We start from the raw sequence: 21,237 nt of genomic DNA on the forward strand, positions 1-21,237 counted from the left end.
TCAGCCATGCCGACAAGGTGTGTGGCTGCTGGGTGTAGCAAAACTACCAAGGATGGAGTAAGCCTTCATTTGTTTCCAGTAAATCCGAAATATCGGAGCATTTGGAGAGCCAAAGTGAAGGTAAATACCAGAGCAAAGTGGTCCGGGCCCAGTGAGTTCGCGGCCCTCTGAGCGGCCCTCGTGAGTGAGTTCGCGGCCCTCGCTGCACTTTGAGCCGTCGTGCTTTGATGCTGGTCTGTACAGCAACTTGGGCATGCCCCTAAAAAAACATCGAGTCAGTGTCTGAATCATTAGAACTCTGATTCGAATCGGACGAATCTGTACCATTTTCATCGGATTCGCTAAGGGAAGAAGAGGAAGAGTCTTCGGAACTTTCACGGTCATGACGGTCGTCGTTGTGTTCATTCGACAACGGTGGCACTGTGGCACGTCTGTGTGTTCGTACGTGTGCATATAATGCCACGTACGGGTACGTGGCGGCTGCACATACACACAGCACAGTAGCTTCGCTAATCCGTCTTGTACCCAGACGTCATTTACGGGCCCTGGATTTCTCTGCCTTTGTTTACGTCATGAACAGCGCCCTCATTTGGAGTTGCCGCGAAAATCAAAACGGGGGGGTTCAATTTTGGACGGCAAATTACCACACTAAACGTACACCAGAACCAGTTCTGCTTTTAATTCACATTTAATACACATAAATGAATGTACATGCAATAAATTCAGAATATTCTCTTTCTGGACAGACTGTTTCGTACCATAAGGCACTCATCAGCAGAATGACGAAAAATAGAATACAAGTAGCATCTTACCTTATTTCGAATCAAGCGCGCGCACGCGTTACGTCATTGAAGTTAGTACGCATTTACGTCACTGAAGTAAGAACACATCTGTCTCGATGCCTGCACTTGGAGACGATTTCGCTTCTCTTATTCAGTGTACCTAGATCTGGCCTACATATGATTATGTACTTCTCTGCTATACACAAATTGCATCTCTTGTTTACGTTAGAGTATGGCAGTGCTTTCAGAACTATGTCCCATTTGATTTCATAGTCTTTCCCTTCGTCCTTTAAGTCCCATATATGTTTACTTAGCTCTGTTTGCGCCCTCTTGCTCTCGGATCTGAATGACTGCTTGTGGTTCGCCAGTCTCGCCTTGAAGGTTGTGGACGTCAGCCCGACGTATGCCTCCTTCCTGCCTTCGCTCGTGACGGTGGCCTGGTACACTATGTTCTTGCTGAGGCACTCCCCGTTCAGCGGGCATTCGGCATTGCGGGGACAACTGCATGTTCTACCACCGACGTCGTCCTCCTGTTTTACCTTCCGTTTGTTGATTGACTGGATCGTTGCCTTCATGTTCGGCATGCAGCTGTACGATAACTTTACTGTGTTCCGGTTGAGCACTTTGTGAAGCTTATGTTCCTTGGGGAAGCATTTGTCTATTATCTGAAGGAATTTCTTTCCAATGTTGGTACGTACGTTCTTGTTGTATGGCGGGTTGTACCATGTCACCTCCCTTTTTCTAGTCCTTTTCCTGGTGTTATTGCCCGGTGTGTACGTCAGTCGATACTTGTGCCCGCTTTTTTGCAGAGCCTCCTGGTAGGCCGGGGCAGCTTTCTCGAATGCCTCCTTGCTCGACGAGATGTTGGAGAGTCGCTTGTTGATTCCCTCTGGTATCTGTTTGATGACGGCGGGTGGATGGTTTGACTGGACATGTACATAGAGAGGTACATTACCTGGTTTCATGTATGGCTTGTACCCTCCCGTTCGCAGGTCTAATGTGATGTCAAGGAAGTTTACTGTTGCCTTGTTGGCTTCGATCGTTACCTTTAAGTCATTTTCCCGGAATACTTGGCATATTTCCTTCTTGATGTTTTCTATTTTCTTGGGGGTCTCCTTGAATACTGCCAGACCGTCGTCCCTGTATAGTCCCACTCTATTTCCGTACTTTGGTTTCAAGATCGACAGCAGATATGCTACGACCAGCTCGCATGACTCCGCGCCGTCGAAACTGCCCATCGTGACATCGAATTTGCTGTCTGCATTACGCTTTTTCCACGGTACCTGGTCGTTGAATACCACTGTCTGTTTTGCGTGGATGATGATATCTTTCTCCTTGCTGCTAATGTTCTCGTAGTTTTCCGCGAACCCTAGGGCCTTCAGGAGAAGCTTTTCCGTTATCGAGGGGTAGAACTCCACAATGTCGAAATTTATGAAGCTCGATTCTTGCTTGTTTGGGATTTTCTTATACCAGTCCAGTACGGCGTCCGTGCTTTTCCACAGGTTGAATCCTGTCGCGCTTATGACTTTACCGACGATTCTGTCGAGGATCACTTTACTTATATGTCCTATCTCTGATTTGGTTGGGCTGATTAGTCGACATGATGGTTTGTTATCGAAGTTGTCCTTGTGGTCCTTCAAAGTAATGAAGACTTCCCTCTCGGCCAATTTATCTATGCGGTCGCCCAGTCCAAGACTTTTAGCAATTCTTTTCGCTTCGCGATTGATTTCCGCTACTTCCTTTTGCTCGGTTTTCTTGTATGTTTTGGTGACATTCGCCCGGACAAGATTTACATAGTCATCTTTTTCCATCTTGTAATAATTTGTAGTCTTATCAGCCTTGACGGTAAGCTTATCATCATTCCTAATCGTATTTATGTCTTCGAAGACATAAATACGAACAAGGCAACAGTAAACTTCCTTGACATCACATTAGACCTGCGAACGGGAGGGTACAAGCCATACATGAAACCAGGTAATGTACCTCTCTATGTACATGTCCAGTCAAACCATCCACCCGCCGTCATCAAACAGATACCAGAGGGAATCAACAAGCGACTCTCCAACATCTCGTCGAGCAAGGAGGCATTCGAGAAAGCTGCCCCGGCCTACCAGGAGGCTCTGCAAAAAAGCGGGCACAAGTATCGACTGACGTACACACCGGGCAATAACACCAGGAAAAGGACTAGAAAAAGGGAGGTGACATGGTACAACCCGCCATACAACAAGAACGTACGTACCAACATTGGAAAGAAATTCCTTCAGATAATAGACAAATGCTTCCCCAAGGAACATAAGCTTCACAAAGTGCTCAACCGGAACACAGTAAAGTTATCGTACAGCTGCATGCCGAACATGAAGGCAACGATCCAGTCAATCAACAAACGGAAGGTAAAACAGGAGGACGACGTCGGTGGTAGAACATGCAGTTGTCCCCGCAATGCCGAATGCCCGCTGAACGGGGAGTGCCTCAGCAAGAACATAGTGTACCAGGCCACCGTCACGAGCGAAGGCAGGAAGGAGGCATACGTCGGGCTGACGTCCACAACCTTCAAGGCGAGACTGGCGAACCACAAGCAGTCATTCAGATCCGAGAGCAAGAGGGCGCAAACAGAGCTAAGTAAACATATATGGGACTTAAAGGACGAAGGGAAAGACTATGAAATCAAATGGGACATAGTTCTGAAAGCACTGCCATACTCTAACCTAAACAAGAGATGCAATTTGTGTATAGCAGAGAAGTACATAATCATATGTAGGCCAGATCTAGGTACACTGAATAAGAGAAGCGAAATCGTCTCCAAGTGCAGGCATCGAGACAGATGTGTTCTTACTTCAGTGACGTAAACGCGTACTAACTTCAATGACGTAACGCGTGCGCGCGCTTGATTCGAAATAAGGTAAGATGCTACTTGTATTCTATTTTTCGTCATTCTGCTGATGAGTGCCTTATGGTACGAAACAGTCTGTCCAGAAAGAGAATATTCTGAATTTATTGCATGTTTATAGCTCTACAGAGATGTATCGAGCACTGTGAATTGTGATAGAAGACGATTTCATTGGACATAAATGAATGTATATATAAAATAAAATATGTTATGAAAATTTTGGACTGCATGTTTCCTTTAAGTAAATTACTTGTATGTCACTTTGTCAGCCACGAGCATTGCGTTATGATCGATCGTCTTTTTGCCTAGCGTCCTCTTGCGGCGAACTAAACTTTTTTAGCACAGCACGCGCCACCTAGAATTTTGCCCGCTACTTTTTCAACTATGCGATGGGCGTAGCGAGCAGGCGAGTTTAACATTCCACGCGCTTTGTTCAAGTTGGATAGCTGGCATTCCTGGCGTTTCATATAGTTTTCTTGTAGGACTAGGTCCAAAATATTGTTGATTCCGTTCCAACTCTGCTTTGGGTTGACATCTATCTGGCTGGTTCTGCCCCTGCTTTGCGACCAGCATTTGTAGCGAGCATTGCACACTCCACTTTTTCTGCAAGTTTTGGGTGCGGCTCCACGATAGCAGCAATATAATTTTATATCCGGCGTTGCCGGCATTGCATTTTGCAATATTTTGCTGCTTCTACATCGATTTTAACATCGAGCACGGAGAAGACATGAACGTAGATCATCCCAAGTGATCCTATCCTTGGAGTGACAGTTCAGCCTATATATTTTCCCTTTTGACTGTCGTTTTATATACCCAAAGTTCTTATATACTATCATTTAATTGTAAACACCTGATAATTTGTATATATATATTGTCTCATATTGTGTTGTAAATAAAATATTTTGATATTGTTGAGACAAACAAAAAACTTTGCTCCACCCAAATTATTTTAAATTAGTGGAACCACTCGGTTGGGAGGAGAGTGAGCCATTTAAATTAAAATATCGCTCGCCCCGGTTACAATTGCCATCCCATTTACACCCTCTGCCATGTTTGTTTACAACTTTTTTACACTGTTTTCGGTTCAGTGTTTGGGCACATGTGTAAACATGTTTCTGTTTATTAATTGACGTCATAAACATATGTTGCTGGTCACGGTCGCGAAAATACGCCCCAGCACTGCAAATTGTTTGTGTTGTACTACATAAACCGTGCTGTACAACCAGCAGAACGAGTGTGCTATAAAATAGGCATTGGCTCAGCACCATTATGTCTGACTGGTAGGTCATTGTTCTTTCCCCGTGTTTAATAATGACATCTAATGATGGATGATAGATGATGATGATAATCGTGTCTCACCTTTGGCAACGAAATCAGTCTGAAGCCCATGGAAACCCCTTGAGCTGACCCACTGTTGATGAAATTTCCAATGGCAAGAACGTGCTCCAGGACAGACACAAATTTCTCACTGGAGCAAAGCAACTTGCAGGCATCATGGACCCTGTCAATTGTCTGAACATATAAAACAAGTAATCCTCAATTAGACATAGCAGGAATATAATACATGTAATTATAGAACTAGAGATCTATGTCTGTTTACAACAGAACAGTGGTTCTTTAGATATATTATTAAAAAAATGCACTTTTAAGATTACATCGCAAGACCTGTGATCACCTGCCACCTGAGTGCGCTCGAATAATACTTGGTGTCACTCGTCAGATTTTTGAAAAGCCTCCCTTTCCACAGACTCGCATGGTTGAAAGCAAGTTCACATCTTTCACCAATTGCAAAAATTAAGGCACTTCCGGTTTCAACCGGGAAGAAGGGTCAATGCTTTTTCTACCTTATAACACAAATTAAGACCCTGGATTAATACATCAATTCCCGTAAAAAGCAAAATCAGATCTGATGTTCCTATATTATGCTCAGGTCTGACAGATGATGTTTCCATTATTTCACAAATTCCCAGTTGTTCAAAGAATGAGAAGAACAAAGAAAAATACGGGAACCTGACCGAAAAGGCAAACAGTTTTTTAAGCCACAAGAGGGTGCTGTTTGCTTTTCACTAGCAGCAGTGTTTATCAGAAATACAACATCGACTGGTTACAAATATGGAGTTTGTTTAAATTTAAATCTTATATAAAATCACATTGATGGTGTTAATCATGCCTCTTGGTAAATTTGCCTCTACAATGCATGAGAGGTTTGCGGTAACACCATGTGGAAACCTCTCACTTATTGATCTTTCCACCCTGCAAACCTTCAAGTCTCACTCTACAATTCGTGTATAGACTACGTTCCTACTGAATTGTGGGACCCAATGGGACCAACAGTTTTCTCAATACGAGAATTTGAAAAGTGTACTTTCATGATGATGTCACATGCCCTGCGATGACGTTATCTTAACAACACTTGTCAGTGCACATGTTTTCTTTGTAGTCTTGGTTTGTACCAAGTTTAAAGTCAAACAGATGAACTGAAGTTTAACATTTGGAAGTAGAATAAAAATCTAAATTTTAGAAAATCATAAAAAATCAACCGACGACGTCATCATGACGTCACTTTGGGATTCTTTTATATTAGTAACAGTACATACCTACACAACAAGTTTCAAGACAATCGGACTTACTCTTATATGAGTTTTGAAAAATCGCATTTTTGATGATGTCATCGTGATCAGGGGCGGATCCAGGATTTTCAAAAAGGGGGGGCACAAAAACTTTGTGCGCGTTGCACACATAACGAGACTGAAGCGCGAAATCCCTTGCGGGCGGGGTTGAGGGCACTGGAAGCTCTATGATTTTAGATGTTCTCTCCTACATCATGAGTATTTTAAGCCATTAAGAGCAAAATTCACAATGTTTATTTTTTAATTTTAATAATACTTTTTTTTCTATCAAATATAGAATTTAAAGTCACTGTTGATGTTAGCTGAAAATGAACCCCAAAATTAGCAGGTGCTGATAACAGCCCCGGGTGAAAAAAAAATGAAATGTGTTATTTTGCGAGCGAGCGGAGCGAGCGAGCCAAAAAAAGTCATGTTTACTATTAAAACATACATTTCTACCCAGAAATTTGCCTTGCAAACAAAGAAAATTGAAATAAATTGAATTGCATTAGGGGACAGCCTGCCCCAAGCAAGTGCGGATCCAGAACACAATTTTTTCGGGGGGGGGGGGGGGGCAAAAACAAATTTGGTCGTCCAAAAAAGTGGGTCAAAATATTACGGCGTGGGGTTCGGGGCCCGCTTAAGGGCCCCGAAATTTTTTTGGATTCTAGATGCTCTGTGGTGCGATCTGAGGCAATTTCTGACCACTTTAGCCAATGTTTTTTTGAGGAAAAGATGGTGGTGTACTCATTGCTTGCCTTTTTTGCGATGTCATATAAAAAAAACAACTTGCTTTCGTTTGGGGGGGGGGGCATGGCCCCCTTTGGTCCCCCCCGGATCCGCCCTTGGCCCCAAGCAGCCCCTACCCCCACCCCACCCCATTTTGGTTGATGTTATTGTCGTTTCATTTTTTTGGGTTTTTTTTTGCTTCCATCATCATTCATAATATCCTTTTCGTTTTGCCCCTCTCCTGGTATTTTCTTTCTTTTACCATGTAATGTAATTGGTGATTTTAGTTCAATTCGTATTTCTCCATTATCATCCCGTTTGTGTGTGTGTGTGTGTGGGTGTGTGGGTGGGTGGGTTTGTTTATGGTGTAAATCGAGCTCGCGCGGATGTGATTGGCTTCACTTTTGAGTCCCAGTATAATGTGTGGTAACTGCGGTCATTTTATACTTAATTTGTATATACACTTGCATACACTTTAACCACCATTTTTTCCATGTACTTTTGAAGTCTGCAGGCTAAATAATTTAAGACGAAATGAATCGTCTGCATTCTGCAAGTGTTGTCGAATCACTTCAAGAAATGTCAAGGCCTGAGGAAAATCGTTTATTTGTATTTGGGGGGGGGGGGGACTCCGATTTTGTTAAAAATAAAACAAAAAAAACCCAGCTTTTATTTAACGGAAATGCAAACTGCATCCAAATTCCAATTTCCAAAATATAAAAAACTTTGCCAGCACAAATTTCCCGAAAGCGGCAGCATTCCTGAGCTGCCGCTTTCACATACAAGGTTTCAAAATAGTCACATAAAAGATTTCTGGCTACGCAACCGGCAGTCCCAGGCATCACAGGGGAGCCGCCTAGCAACAGTATTTCCCAGCAACCAAGTTGGAATGTGACGGGCATGCAGCCATGCACCTGTGGCTCAGATAGCTAATCACTCCAGTTGCGCGTGGAAGGAAGTCATATTCATGAAAGCAGACGGTCCGTGATGAAAGCAACCAATGGCATATTTATTTGCCGGGGACCGGCTCATTTCATTGGCTGAGATACTATCATCACTGTTTATCATTTAAGAATCTTCCAATTACTGACGGCAAGTTCTCAAAGGCCTTAAAGTTCGGTGGCCTACAGCTGAGCCCAAATGTATATGCTTTGTAACGAACAAGAGTGGCATTGTATCAATTTGAACAATGCGGCTATCAATCATTCTCTGGAAAGGCTTTTCGGAGCTGACATTTTATTTGGGAATTTTTTCCTCAGAGACAGGGGAAAACTTTATGCGAAAAATGTGGGAAACTGAATTGAACGTGAAATTTCACCTCCGCGTTGTGTAGGCTTACATGCACATAGATAAACGATTGGCGAATGATATTCCAAGTCCAAATAATTCATTAAATGTAGGGCTCCCGATGTCTTTTTTTTTCGTAGTACGATTTTATTCTTCGCTTATTTAAAAAAATAAAACTGCATGGCCTACATTATTCTTGTAAATGGTACTCTAGAATATAATTATTTCGGAATACATTTTGAAATTAAGTTTGAAGTCAAAGGGCTGTTGATGATCTTATTCGTATTCCTTTTAAAATTAGGAAAAACTAAGCATAATTCGTATTAAAATTTCCCCTGGAATCTACAAAAGAATTAACTGAGAGTTCAGAACTTAATGGGCTAGGGTGTTTGAAATCGTTTTACTTTAAAAATAAATCGAGAGAACAAGACATACTAAATCGTATTAAAATAACCCCTATTTATTTGATGTCTCTCTCTATCTGAGGCCGGGACAATATAAAAGGGATGACGATTCATTCTTCGTGTATTTAAAAAATTAAACGCATGGCCTACATTATTTTGTGAAAATGTTTTACTCTAGAATATATTTTGGAATATATTTTGACGCTATTATTTGAGGGATGCTGTTAATCCTGATATATTCATTTAAAAATAAGGAAAAACCGAGCATAATTCGTATTAAATTTCCCCTGGAATCTACAAAAGAATTCAATTAGAGTGCAAACTTTAACGGGCTAGGTTTTTTTAATCATTTTGCTTTTAAAAAAATATTTAGAGAACCAGACGTAAATCTCTCTCTGAGGTCGGTGAAAATAAAAAAGGGGATGACGATTTTATTCTTCATTTATTTAAAAAAACCCACATGGCCTACATTATTTTGTGTACCGGTACATGTTCTACTCTAGAATATATTTTGGAATACATTTTGACATGAAGCATTAAATGCAAGTGCTGTATTAAATGTGCCCCCAATTCCAGCTGGGAAATAAAAGTGTCTTATAAAAATATATTCTTGCTTTGAAATAAATTTTGAGACAATGATTGACAGGCTACCTTCAAAACTTATACATTGTATATTTTTGTTTATAATTATGTATGATAGTTATGTTCAAAGCGATTGATTTGATAACCGCCCGTCCGCCCGCCATAATGACTCCTCAAAAACGAAAAAGACAGCCATGTTCACAAAGGAATGTATTTAATGCCCGCCAGCCCTAAGACGACTCGTAAAAAAAAAAAAAAAAACAGTTGCGAAAAGGGGGGGCACGGGCCGGGTGTGCCCCCGTCTGGATCCGCGCCTGATCGTGATGTCACAAATTTCAAAAAATGTTGTGCATGTAACTATTAACTAACAGACCTAATGCAAAAACAATTTTAAATTTAGCATGTTGGGTACGAGAGATATCGTGATTATCTTCAAAAATTCAAAAATTGATATAAAATCACACGATGACGTCATGACGACGTCACCTCCATTTTTACCTATAACACATCCCGGCCTACCTACATTCCGAAAATCAATAAAAAACACATCATATGGTGTCCTCATGATGTCACTTTGCTCTTCATATAACACAACCCGGTACATGTATATACAAAGTCACAACCCAATTGGCATTGTAATTTTCTGGGTACACAGGTACACCATTGAATAATGCACTTAAAGATGACGTCGCATGACTTGTGATGTCATTATGATGTCAGATCCATGAGTCAAGGCACTATATATCACAGATTTTATTAAAACTTGGTAGAAAGTATCTTTTAGTGGTGCTATAGATGAGGTTGAAACCAAATACCGGGAAACCAAATTGTTACGATAGCACAAAGTTCAATGAACTTTGCTGAAAAAAAGGGAATCTGACTTGCCCATAGAATAAATCACATTTTGGTACATGGGTACAACTACTGTAGTGGAGAAGGAATATAATGAATAAAACTAAAGAAAAGTAATACTCATCATGCCTCACAGGTAATAAAAGAGGATGCTTCGGGTAACTTAAAACCCGAAACGTTTGTTGTGTTCTGATTGGTCGATTAAAAAGCGGTCAAGGATTGTTGTGGATATGAGTGGATTGGGTGAATAAAAGTGGGAGCGTTTGTTTTTGGCTGTCATTCGTCTGCCTGCCAGTAATCATAGAGTGATATTTGAATTAACCTGTAGTACTCTGAACCCACTGTTCTAAATGTTTACTGTCACTGAATTAATAGTTTCTAATGTTTAATACCTTCACTTTTTTAATAGCTAAAAATTAATAGAGACATCATTAGTATCGGTATTGTCATAGGTGGTGGGTACACTTTTAACTTTGACTAAAGACATGAATAAATAAATGAATTGAAGAGAAAACAAAATCAGAAATGCTGTCTGTTTAAATTTAATTATTTAAATCGTAATTCAACGTTAGTGTCTTCATTCAATTGTAATCTACTAAATTATTATTTGTATCAATGGATTTTCTTATTACAGTTGGTGGGGGGGGGGGGGAATTTATTAAGGGAATAAATGTGTGCTCCGGAGGTTTTTATCACTCGTTTAATACCGCTTAGAGTCTGGGTGCTGATAATTACCCGAGCCGGAGGCGAGGGTAATTATCAGCACCCAGACTCTAAGCGGTATTAAACAGAGTGATAAATACCGACCGAGCACATATTTATTCCCATTCATAAATACCTTATCCGTAAAAAAATATCAAATAATTCGTTCAAAAAATCCCGATTTTGTTCAACAAGTTCACTTCATGCTTTTTGAAACATCCCTCTAGCAAAATAATGGAGTGTTCAGCTGGCGAGTAAGATGTAAACAACCCTTTTATGGAGATTGACGCGCGCGTAACATGTTCTGCGCGATGTCATGCAGAACGCACCTGGGGCGTTGCGTTTTGAATTTAGAACTATAAAATTCTGACTCGCTTGTAGTGTTGTGCATGCCCACGTGAGGATTGTGAACGTTCAACCAATGAAACGGTAAGAGGCACTGGATTTTTAGGAGTCCACATTTTATTGTGACACTGGAAAAGTGTTTAAGACCAGCTAGCCATGTCTTTATCATCCGTTTAAGACCGGTCACGTGACGGGCTCTCGACCAATAGGAATAGCTAAACTGTCTGAGGTATTTATGAATATTTAATAAGTATGGTTAAGATGAGGGGATTCAATTCCCACGGTTAGTGCGGGCACTTCATACATAAAACGGTTGTATCAAATAAAATACTTGGTAGCGTGGGTCTAACATTAAACACGAAAACAAAATTGGTCACTGACGTGTAATTTGAAAGGTCAGTGTTGTCATCATGGCTCAGCACGAAGAGGATTACTACCAATTTTCTCCAGATCGACCTTATTAAGCAAATGGAAGATGAAGCACTTGCTTTGCCATCCTATGAGCCACAAGTGATACCAGAGATGCCACCTCATTTGCAAGGCATAGATGATATGGAGGTAAGAAACAGTTTATATTTGCAAACTATGTATTTGAATTAGGTAAATATTGACTCGCTGTTTCCAGCCACAGTTATAGCTCATATTGCAATGTGATTTTAAGTCAGAGTCATGTATTTTGGTAGTTGAGTATACTTGGTAGTCTGACATATCACTGTGCTATACAATTGTCAGTTGAATGTAGGGATGTTTAATCGAGAGAATATTACATGTTATTTTGTAGCCATAGGATATTTATGGTTTTAGGTGTGAGTTATTGGTGAATCGTACATACTCGGACGTGTCCGTGGGAATAGAAAGCTACACCTTACCATACCCTTTCTGGTTAAATTACTCAAACATAAGCAAATTGTTTTGGTACATCGTAAATACTATTTCATTCTTACGTCACACACTGACTCTGTTATCACGTCTTAACTTGCCCGTTAGGGGAGAATGCAGATTTAAACAGGTGGTAACTCAAGGTTTACCTCAAGGTTTTACGAGGTTTAACAGGGTTTTGTGGGGTACCTTAGGGTAAAACCTCCAGTTACCACAACACCACTTTGCAGGTTTTTTTTTTTTATTATACCCTTAGTCCGTGTATTTCCCCCCTACCTTTGCTCGCCCAGACTTGTCCTGTGACGTCAGACAAGTACCTTATTTATTTATTTGTTTATTTATTTATTTTGGCAAATGCAAACAAACGTACAGTGGTACATACAAAAATGAACGTAGGAAATACAAAGGCAAGGATAACCCAAAAACGGTTTATAGGACGGCTTATTTCCATCAGGGTCCTTAAAAGCACATACACAAAAACATACAAGTACATTATAAAAACTTTAAAAAAAAATTACACAGGTTAAAGCAAAGAATGATCATTAAAAAATGATCATTAAAAACTCAGATGCTTAAAAAAAATGACTGAGAAGAGAGACGTTCTTTCACTGCTCTTTTAAATTGAGGATGATTGTTGGGAAGTAAATTCCATTCATGAATTCCAGTATAAAAAAATGTATTGCACTCTTGCCCTTTTATTCTTGGAGCAACAAAATTGGTGGAACTGCCTTTGGTAGAATAATTCTTCCTAAATTGATGACAGAGGAAGTGTGGTGCCATTTCATGAAAAATTTCATAAACATGATTCAGCTTGAGTTGTGTAACATGGTCATTGACACTTATCATGCTCAGCTTGTATAGTTCAGTTTGACCAATATGTGATCTGGAATCCTTGTTTAAGATAAACCGGACTAATTTATTTTGGGTAACTTGGAGCCTTTTCTTCAATTTTACCGACAACGCGGAGTACCAGTGTGGTGTGGCTCTCGGAGAAACTGCGGTCGGTGGATGAGTGGGGTGCCACCATGCGGTGGTGGTATTCCCGAAATCTTCCGTCACCGCATGGTTGCGTCCTACAAAATCTGCCAACTCAGGTACATTTTTATCGTGTTTCCTGCCATTGATGTATCTTTTAACATTGCTTGTCTGATTTAATAAGCATTGGAGTTTGAGACATAAAGAAGTAGAGTTATTGACATTGTGTAAAAGAAATTAATTTTAAGAAACGAAGATATGTTGATTTCGTTTATCGATGTATACTTGTGGGCGTTGTGCCAAGCTGGATAACGTGGGGCATAAATCTCCTCTTGATCTTTACCCCTGGATGTAATATTCTGGATAAACATAAGGAGTGACTATTAGCTTAAGTGCATGTACAAGTGTAGTTGTTTTTGCCACAAATTAAGCCTTATTCTGGTGAAAACTTACTGTGAAATTTGCACCCATGTGGATGTTGAATAGCGCCCTCTTGTGTTTGAATAATCTGCTCATATGTTGACTTGCACAAGTAGGAGGTCACTAATTGAACAGGAATTTATGTACTGTGTTATGGACCATTAATCAGAAAGTTTAGGTGGAATCTGTTAAATATTCATGTAACTAATTTTATTGGGACTTGACTGTAATTTAGTTTCTGCAAAGTCTCTGTGAATTTGCTGCATTTGTGTATCTGGGAAATTAATGACATGTTTCTCGTATACAACCCAGTGGACTGTTAACAATTTTAATTCAGGTTAACAATCTTATAATATTTTCAGTGGAAACATCAGGGTATAATTCTAGAGTGCTCTCACGGTTTGTAGTGGAACTGGGGGACATAAATGTCCACATAAATTTTATTGAATAATTATTTAATAAGTGGTTTTTTTAATCTTTTCTTCCTTTATGGTGATTCCCGAAATCTTCCGTCACCGCATGGTTGCGTCCTACAAAATCTGCCAACTCAGAACCTATAGTGGAGGGAAATTCAAGGGACAGTTCAGAATTATACCGCCTCCTGACTCTCTTCCTTCCTCATCCCAAATCCATCAGCACCCCTGCTTCCTGTAGTAGTCCTAGCCCCATCACCATCATTTACTACCCGTCAACTGTTCCCGCCGTAGCTCACTCCCTCAACTTGGCCCCGCAATGCACCAATGCCTAGACAGGAGACCCCACTGCGACGGTGTTACAACTGTCAGGACCCAGGACATTTAATCAGGGATTGTCCATGGCCACGAGAGAGTTCCCACCATCGAGATAACCATCCCAAGCAACAGGCTGCCAGAGGTGCTACTTCTGCCCATCTGGACCCTGCTACTACTCTTCAGCAATGCTCGCCTGCGGAAAACTACCCCCCTCCACGGTTAGGAGCCAGGCAGTTGGAGGGGAATCAACTGGCTCAACACCCTTCTCCACCAAGGCAGTAAGTGACTGTTACTCTGTGGGTGTCAAGATAGGGGAGACCGTAGTGTCTTGCTTGATAGACACTGGATCAATGGTAACCACTATAACTGAAAATTGCTACAACTGCCACTTCAAGGGGTGTGGCTATAAACTAAAGAACATACCAGAGTACTTCCAGCTCTTCTCCGCCAACGGGGCAAACATTCCGTACCTTGGACTTATCGAGGTGGATCTCGAGGTACTCGGTGTGACTCCTGGCTCATCCTGGTAATAAGAGAAGCACAGTCGAGCCCAACTTTTGGAACGTCCCCGGGTATAGTTGGCATGAATGTTCTGAAGAATTGCTGGCCGCAATTGAGTACCCTTCCCCTGAGTAAACACACAGTTCCAGGATCCAGTGAGTTCAAACATGCTTGGGAGGCTGCGATGCGGGTGACAAAGAGGAAGTTGAAGTTCGACACATGTGAAGGGCCCATAAGTCAAGCTTACCTACCAAGAAGTGGGGATTGCATGATTCCTGCTAGGACAGCATCTATCTTCAAGGCTTCTGCCAAGCCAGGTCCTGAAGGATACACAGCAGTTCTTGAACCCGATCTCACTTGGAATCTCCCTTCTTCGGTCAGCAGAGAGAGGTCTCTTGTCCGTGTTGTGGATGGGAAGTTCTCTGTGGTCATAACCAATGAGACAGAGCATGAGATTCAGCTTCCGCCGCATGGATGCTTGGGTACGCTGTATCCAATTGACGATGTAGAGCCATGCTGCCAAGACCTGACTAAGGTACTCAATGAGAGAGGTGCAACCGGGGTTCTTTCTTCTGCGGCTGTGACAGCAGCTTCACTTGAAGATGACCCATCTGCCACTCAGGGTGTGAAGGTTGGGAAAAAGCTGTCAGACGAAGAAAGAGAAAAGCTTGATAACCTGCTGCAGAAGTATGATGATGTCTTCTCGAGGCATGCCATGAACTTGGGATTCTGCGACGTAGTACAACACACAATCGACACTGGTAACACTGCCCCCATTCGGCAGCGGTATCGGTCTTTGCCTCCCTCCCAGTATAAGGAAGTCCGTCAGCATATCCAGGAGTTGCTTGATGCCAAGGTGATAAGGGAAAGCAGCAGTCCATGGGCCTAACCCATAGTGGTGGTGAGAAAGAAGGATAAATCCATCAGGATGTGCGTGGACTACCGAAAACTAAATGCGGTCACTGCAAAGTCGTCATTTCCATTACCGCGCATAGATGAGTCCCTACAGGCTTTGGGTGAAGCTCGATACTTTAGTGTGCTAGACCTTACGTCTGGGTATTATCAGTCGCCATGGCGGAAGAAGACAAAGAGAAGTCTGCATTCGTTACACCGTTTGGCTTGTGGGAATTTACTCGGCTTCCTTTTGGTCTTTGTAACAGTCCGGCCACGTTCCAACGGATCATGCAACGGTGTTTCGGCGACCAGGCATTTGAGAGCTTACTCATATATCTAGATGATCTCATTGTCTACTCGGTGACCTTCGAAGAGCATCTACGGCGATTAGAGCTTGTGTTCTCCCGCCTCAGGCAACATGGGTTGAAGCTCAAACCTCGGAAGTGTGAGTTCTTTAAGTCTCGGGTCAGGTACCTTGGCCACTTGGTGACTGCTGGTGAGGGGGTGAAGCCTGATCCAGAGAGATAAAGATAGTTGAGGATTGGCCAGAACCGACAACCGTGACTGAGCTACGCTCGTTTCTGGGTTTTGCCAGCTATTTCAGGAAGTTTGTGAGACAGTTTGCCACTGAAGCCTCGCCGCTTCTGAGGTACTTGCAGGGGATACCAACAAAGGAAAAGGAAAGGTCCGGAAAAATGACTGTGGAACTTGATGAATCAGCGAAGGCTGCGTTTCGGTCATTGAAGCAGAGATTGGTTGAAGCACCAGTCCTTAGATTTGCGGATTTTGCTCTTCCCTTTGTCCTGGAGACAGATGCAAGCTCAGGTGGTCTAGGGGCAGTGCTCTCACAGAGGAAACCAGATGGTTCAAAAGCAGTCATTGCCTACGCTTCTCGCTCTCTACGTCGAGTAGAAAAACAGGACAAGGATTACTCCTCCTTCAAGCTCGAATTATTGGCCATCCGTTGGGCTGTATGTCAGGCTTTTCGAGATTACTTACTTGGAAATCAGTGTGTGATCCTCACTGACCACAACCCCCTGAGGTATTTGGATACTGCTAACCTGAGTTCAGTTGAGTTGCGCTGGGTACAACAACTGGCATCCTTTGATTTCCAATTGGAGTACCGGTCTGGCAAGAGCAACCGTGCAGCAGATGCCCTGTCGAGACATCCTGGTGCCAGCGGCAAGGCTGAGAAGGTGGAGGTGTCTTCTGGAGCTGTGTCAGGTGTTACCTCTGGGGATACAGAACTTCCTCCTGTGTTTTGTCGACAAATCCAGACCGTGGCTGACGGAGGTATTCCGACTCTTCCTGGCTACTCTCCCGGGGAGTTAAAGAAGCTCCAGGGTGAGACTAGAGTTTTACAGAAGGTAATCCTCGTCAGGAAAGGGAAAATGCTGGGAAGGAGGTAACCAAAATTCTACGACACCAAGTGCAGCTGTTCCTTGTAGACAGAGTCTTGTATCGCAGTTGGATGAGTCCCAGTGGAAAGAAGGCAGACTGCTTGGTTGTTCCGGCTGCGCTGGTTGACACGGTGTTGCGTCTCTTCCATGATGATGGGGGCCATTTTGGTGTTAAGCATACCCTGCGACTTATTCGTCCTCTCTTCTTCTGGTTGGGTATGGAGGCCAGAGTCAAAATATGGTGCGAACAGTGCCAGCGTTGCAGTCGGGAAGCGACCTAATAGAAATACAAAGCCCCCGATGGGTACCCTCCGAGCTACTGCGCCAATGGAGATGGTGGCGATCGATTTCACTGTGTTGGAGCCCTCGAGTGATGGCTATGAAAACCTTTTAGTCCTCACCGATGCTTTTACCAAATTAGCCAGGGCCATCCCAACTAGGGACCAGCGTGCGGTTACAGTGGCCAAGATGCTTGTCAAGCATGTCTTCCTCCCCTTCGGTGCACCTCTTCGTATACATTCAGACAACGGACGATATTTTGAGGCGAAAGTCGTGCAAGAACTCTGCCAAATCTACAGTGTCGGACACTCGCACACTACACCATACAGACCCCAAGGTAACGGACAGTGCGAGCGGTTTAACCGCACACTACATAACCTGCTCGTCCCTCTCCCTGAACATCGCAAGGCTAGATGGACTGAAAGTCTGCCACATCTGGTCACCCTGTATAACAACACGGTTCACGCGAGCACTGGCTACGAGCCTGCCTACCTGATGATGGGAAGAAGGTTCCAGCTTCCACAACACCTCCTGCTTGGAGTTACCCACACACAACTTCATGGGGAAACTCCACACCAATACATCCAGCAGCTCTGTAAGCAGATGGAGCAGGCCCACACTACTGCATCGGCCAATATTGACGCCAACACAATCAAGCGACAAGCCAGCCACAACAGCAACATCTTCGAGAAACCAATCAACCGGGGTGACTTTGTACTGATTCGTGACAGGAAACACCGGGGCAGAGCGAAGATCCAAGACTATTGGGAGTCAAACCCCTATATGGTAGTCGATAGACCATACCCCGAGCAACCGGTCTATAGAGTTCGTGATTCTGGGGGAGCTGTGAAAGTGCTTCATCGCTGTGAAGTCAAGCACTGCCCTTGGGAAGTGACACCTCCTCATAATTCAGGTGACTCCCTCTCATCCTCGGAAGTGGATTCGCCCACCTCTACCACGGACCGAACCACGTCTGATGACCACGTTTGGGGCACAGTTTTGACCTTTGGACCAGGAGCTTCGGCCACGTCTCGGAAACTGCCGCAAATCCTCACGGAGACGACAGCGCACGATCAGGACAAACTTCAAGGGAAGCCCATACACTCCGAAGGTGATTCAGTTCACACACCTGATGAATCCTCACCCCAACTACTGACTGGTCCTGAAGGGGACGCTTGTGTGAGCACCCTACCGGATGACTCTTCCTCGACTGCACAGGTCGAGTCTACTTCCTCGACTGCACAAGTCGAGTCTACTTCCTCGACTGCACAGGTCGAGTCTACTTCCTCCACTGGACAGGTGGAGTCTCCTTCAGGGTCCAACGGTCTTCATGGTGAGCCAGAGGCCCCCCAAGATGGGATGTCCCCCGTCTGCAGCGCCAGATGCTCGTGAGCCACCAGTGGACCCGGAGGTTCCAGAACCTAACACCATACCCAGGACGATCGACATCGTGCTGCCAACTGAGTCAGTCGGAGACCTCGCTACAAGGCACCTGCTGTGTCGTTCCAAGCGGACCACAAAAGGCAAGCCTCCGGTCAGGTACCAATCCAGTGTCATCAGACTCTTGACCCAAGTTAAGAACATTGTATCAGGCAACACAGGCACTGAATCTGACTCTGAATAGTGACAATTCCATTTGCCATCCCTGTGTATTACTAATTGGTGGCACATCCCTAAGTAATTGTTTTAAAGGAAAAGTGACATTAGTTGCACAAGTTGAACTTTCTTGTTCCATGAACGTTATGGTTTTCTTGTTCAATAACTATTTGTTACTGTTGGAAGTTATTAGCAAGTGATGTTTTTTCAGTCAACTGTTATTCTAAGCTAGAGAATGTTTCATCTGATCATCGTCGGGGGCGACGACGTTGTGGCTTTTGGAGGAATGTGGTGTGGCTCTCGGAGAAACTGCGGTCGGTGGATGAGTGGGGCGCCACCATGTGTTGGTGGTATTCCCGAAATCTTCCGTCACCGCATGGCTGCGTCCTACAAAATCTGCCAACTCAGGTACATTTTTATCGTGTTTTCTGCCATTGATGTATCTTTTAACATTGCTTGTCTGATTTAATAAGCATTGGAGTTTAGGATATAAAGAAGTAGAGTTATTGACATTGTGTAAAAGTAATTAATTTCAAGAAACGAAGATATGTTGATTTTGCAAACATGGCGACTTCGTTTATCGATGTATACTTGTGGGCGTTGTGCCAAGCTGGATAACGTGGGGCATAAATCTCCTCTTGATCTTTACCCCTGGATGTAATATTCTGGATAAACATAAGGAGTGACTATTAGCTTAAGTGCATGTACAAGTGTAGTTGTTTTTGCCACAAATTAAGCCTTATTCTGGTGAAAACTAACTGTGAAATTTGCACCCATGCAGATGTTGAATAGCGCCTGTTATGGAGTGGCATTACGCGGCCACCTTATCCATATTCTATGATGTTATTACGGGCTGTTAATAAACGTCTTTCAGTGAATGCTACACTTGAGTCCTGCCGTCTTTAGAACATGGTGTCAGAAATTAGCTGAATCCAGCACCATTACCGCAAAGAACCGGCAAATCCTCGGCAATCTTGGAGAACGGACCACAAGGGATCCGTCGGCAGCACAGATTGATCCTGTCACACACGGTAGGCTGTGTCGGCTGTGAACAATAAACTGTGCATTTTTCACGCGGAGTTTCCGCCATGAACACGTGCGTTTTACACTGTGAACGATAGACTGTACATGTACTGTACGCATACATTGCACGTTGAGTTCATGCCATTGTTGTCAACGTGCGTTTCGCTGTAAACTACGGAGGCCTGTAACGGACACATCGCGGTGTACATTACGCACGCACTGTATATTAACCATGGCGCACTCGCTCATTCCCCCACTGGCGAAAATGGACATGAAAGGAGACCAGGTTTCCAACTGGCAATTTTTCAAGGCAAGTTGGCAGAACTATCTAGTGGCCACAGAACTGGATAAGAAAGATACTTCCATCCATGTGGCTACATTACTCACAATTATGGGGAAGGAGTGCTATGAAGTGTACGAAAATCTGCCACTAACAGAGGAACAGAGAAAGTCACCACAGCAAATCCTAACCAGCCTTGGAGCTCATTTTGACCCTAAACGCAATGTGGTGTACGAACGATTCATGTTCAACTCCTGTAAGCAAGAGCCCAAAGAGAACATTGACACTTTCTTGAACAGGCTGAGAAAGTTGGCAACCACATGCAATTATGGAGCGCTTCTCGATGAAATGCTCCGAGACAGGCTGGTCATAGGAGTAGTAGGCAACAGCATCCGTGCTCGTCTGCTGCGTGAGTCGTCACTGACATTGCAGAAAGCCATAGACATATGCCGCAGCAGTGAACAGGCAGCGATCCACCTTCAGCAGATGGATCCGGTAGAGGCAGAGACAGCACACTTTGTGAAAAACAAGCAGCGGACACAGAAATCTGGAAAAGCCAGCAAGCCTCCGAACATGAACTGCAAGTACTGTGGCAAATCACACAGCAAAGGCAAGTGCCCAGCCTACGGGACAACTTGCTCTAAGTGCCAAAAACGCAACCTCTATGCGCAGGTTTGCCAGACCGTACCAAATGACAGCCACAGAAATCTACACAGAAGCTCCACAAAATGGATGGAGACGAAAGCGGCAGCGACGAAAGCATCTATACAGTGCAGTCAAAGCCCAAGCAGCAATACTTTGTTGAGCTAGCAGTGGAGACGCCAACAAGGGATCTGACAAAGACCATCAGATTTCAGCTAGACTCTGGTGCAACTTGCAGCACCATGAAGCTGGCAGACTACAAGCAGCTCAGTGACACGCCTCCGGTGCCATCAAAGACTAAACTGAAACTGTACAATGGCACAATCATTCATCCCGTTGGAGCTGCCAGCTTGAGATGCCAGATCAAAGGGGTCACCAAGAAAATCCACTTCGAGATCGTGGAGGATGCCCCCTCATCTCTGCTGTCAGGTAAAGCAG

At 43.5% G+C, this 21,237-nt stretch overlaps 1 protein-coding gene across 1 annotated transcript in view; it reads right to left on the reverse strand.

Moving 5' to 3' along the window:
• LOC119739303 (formin-F-like) overlaps positions 1 to 21,237 on the reverse strand; it is an 88,962-nt gene that overhangs the window by 61,162 nt on the left and 6,563 nt on the right. Inside the window, exon 2 of the mRNA XM_038214188.1 lies at positions 5,029 to 5,181. Within this exon, the coding sequence (XP_038070116.1) occupies positions 5,029 to 5,181 (153 nt within the window). The remainder of the gene's footprint in view (positions 1 to 5,028; positions 5,182 to 21,237) is intronic.

The sequence above is a fragment of the Patiria miniata genome, unplaced genomic scaffold (assembly GCF_015706575.1).
Source record: "Patiria miniata isolate m_02_andy unplaced genomic scaffold, ASM1570657v1 HiC_scaffold_30, whole genome shotgun sequence".
In the NCBI taxonomy this organism is placed as follows: domain Eukaryota; kingdom Metazoa; phylum Echinodermata; class Asteroidea; order Valvatida; family Asterinidae; genus Patiria; species Patiria miniata.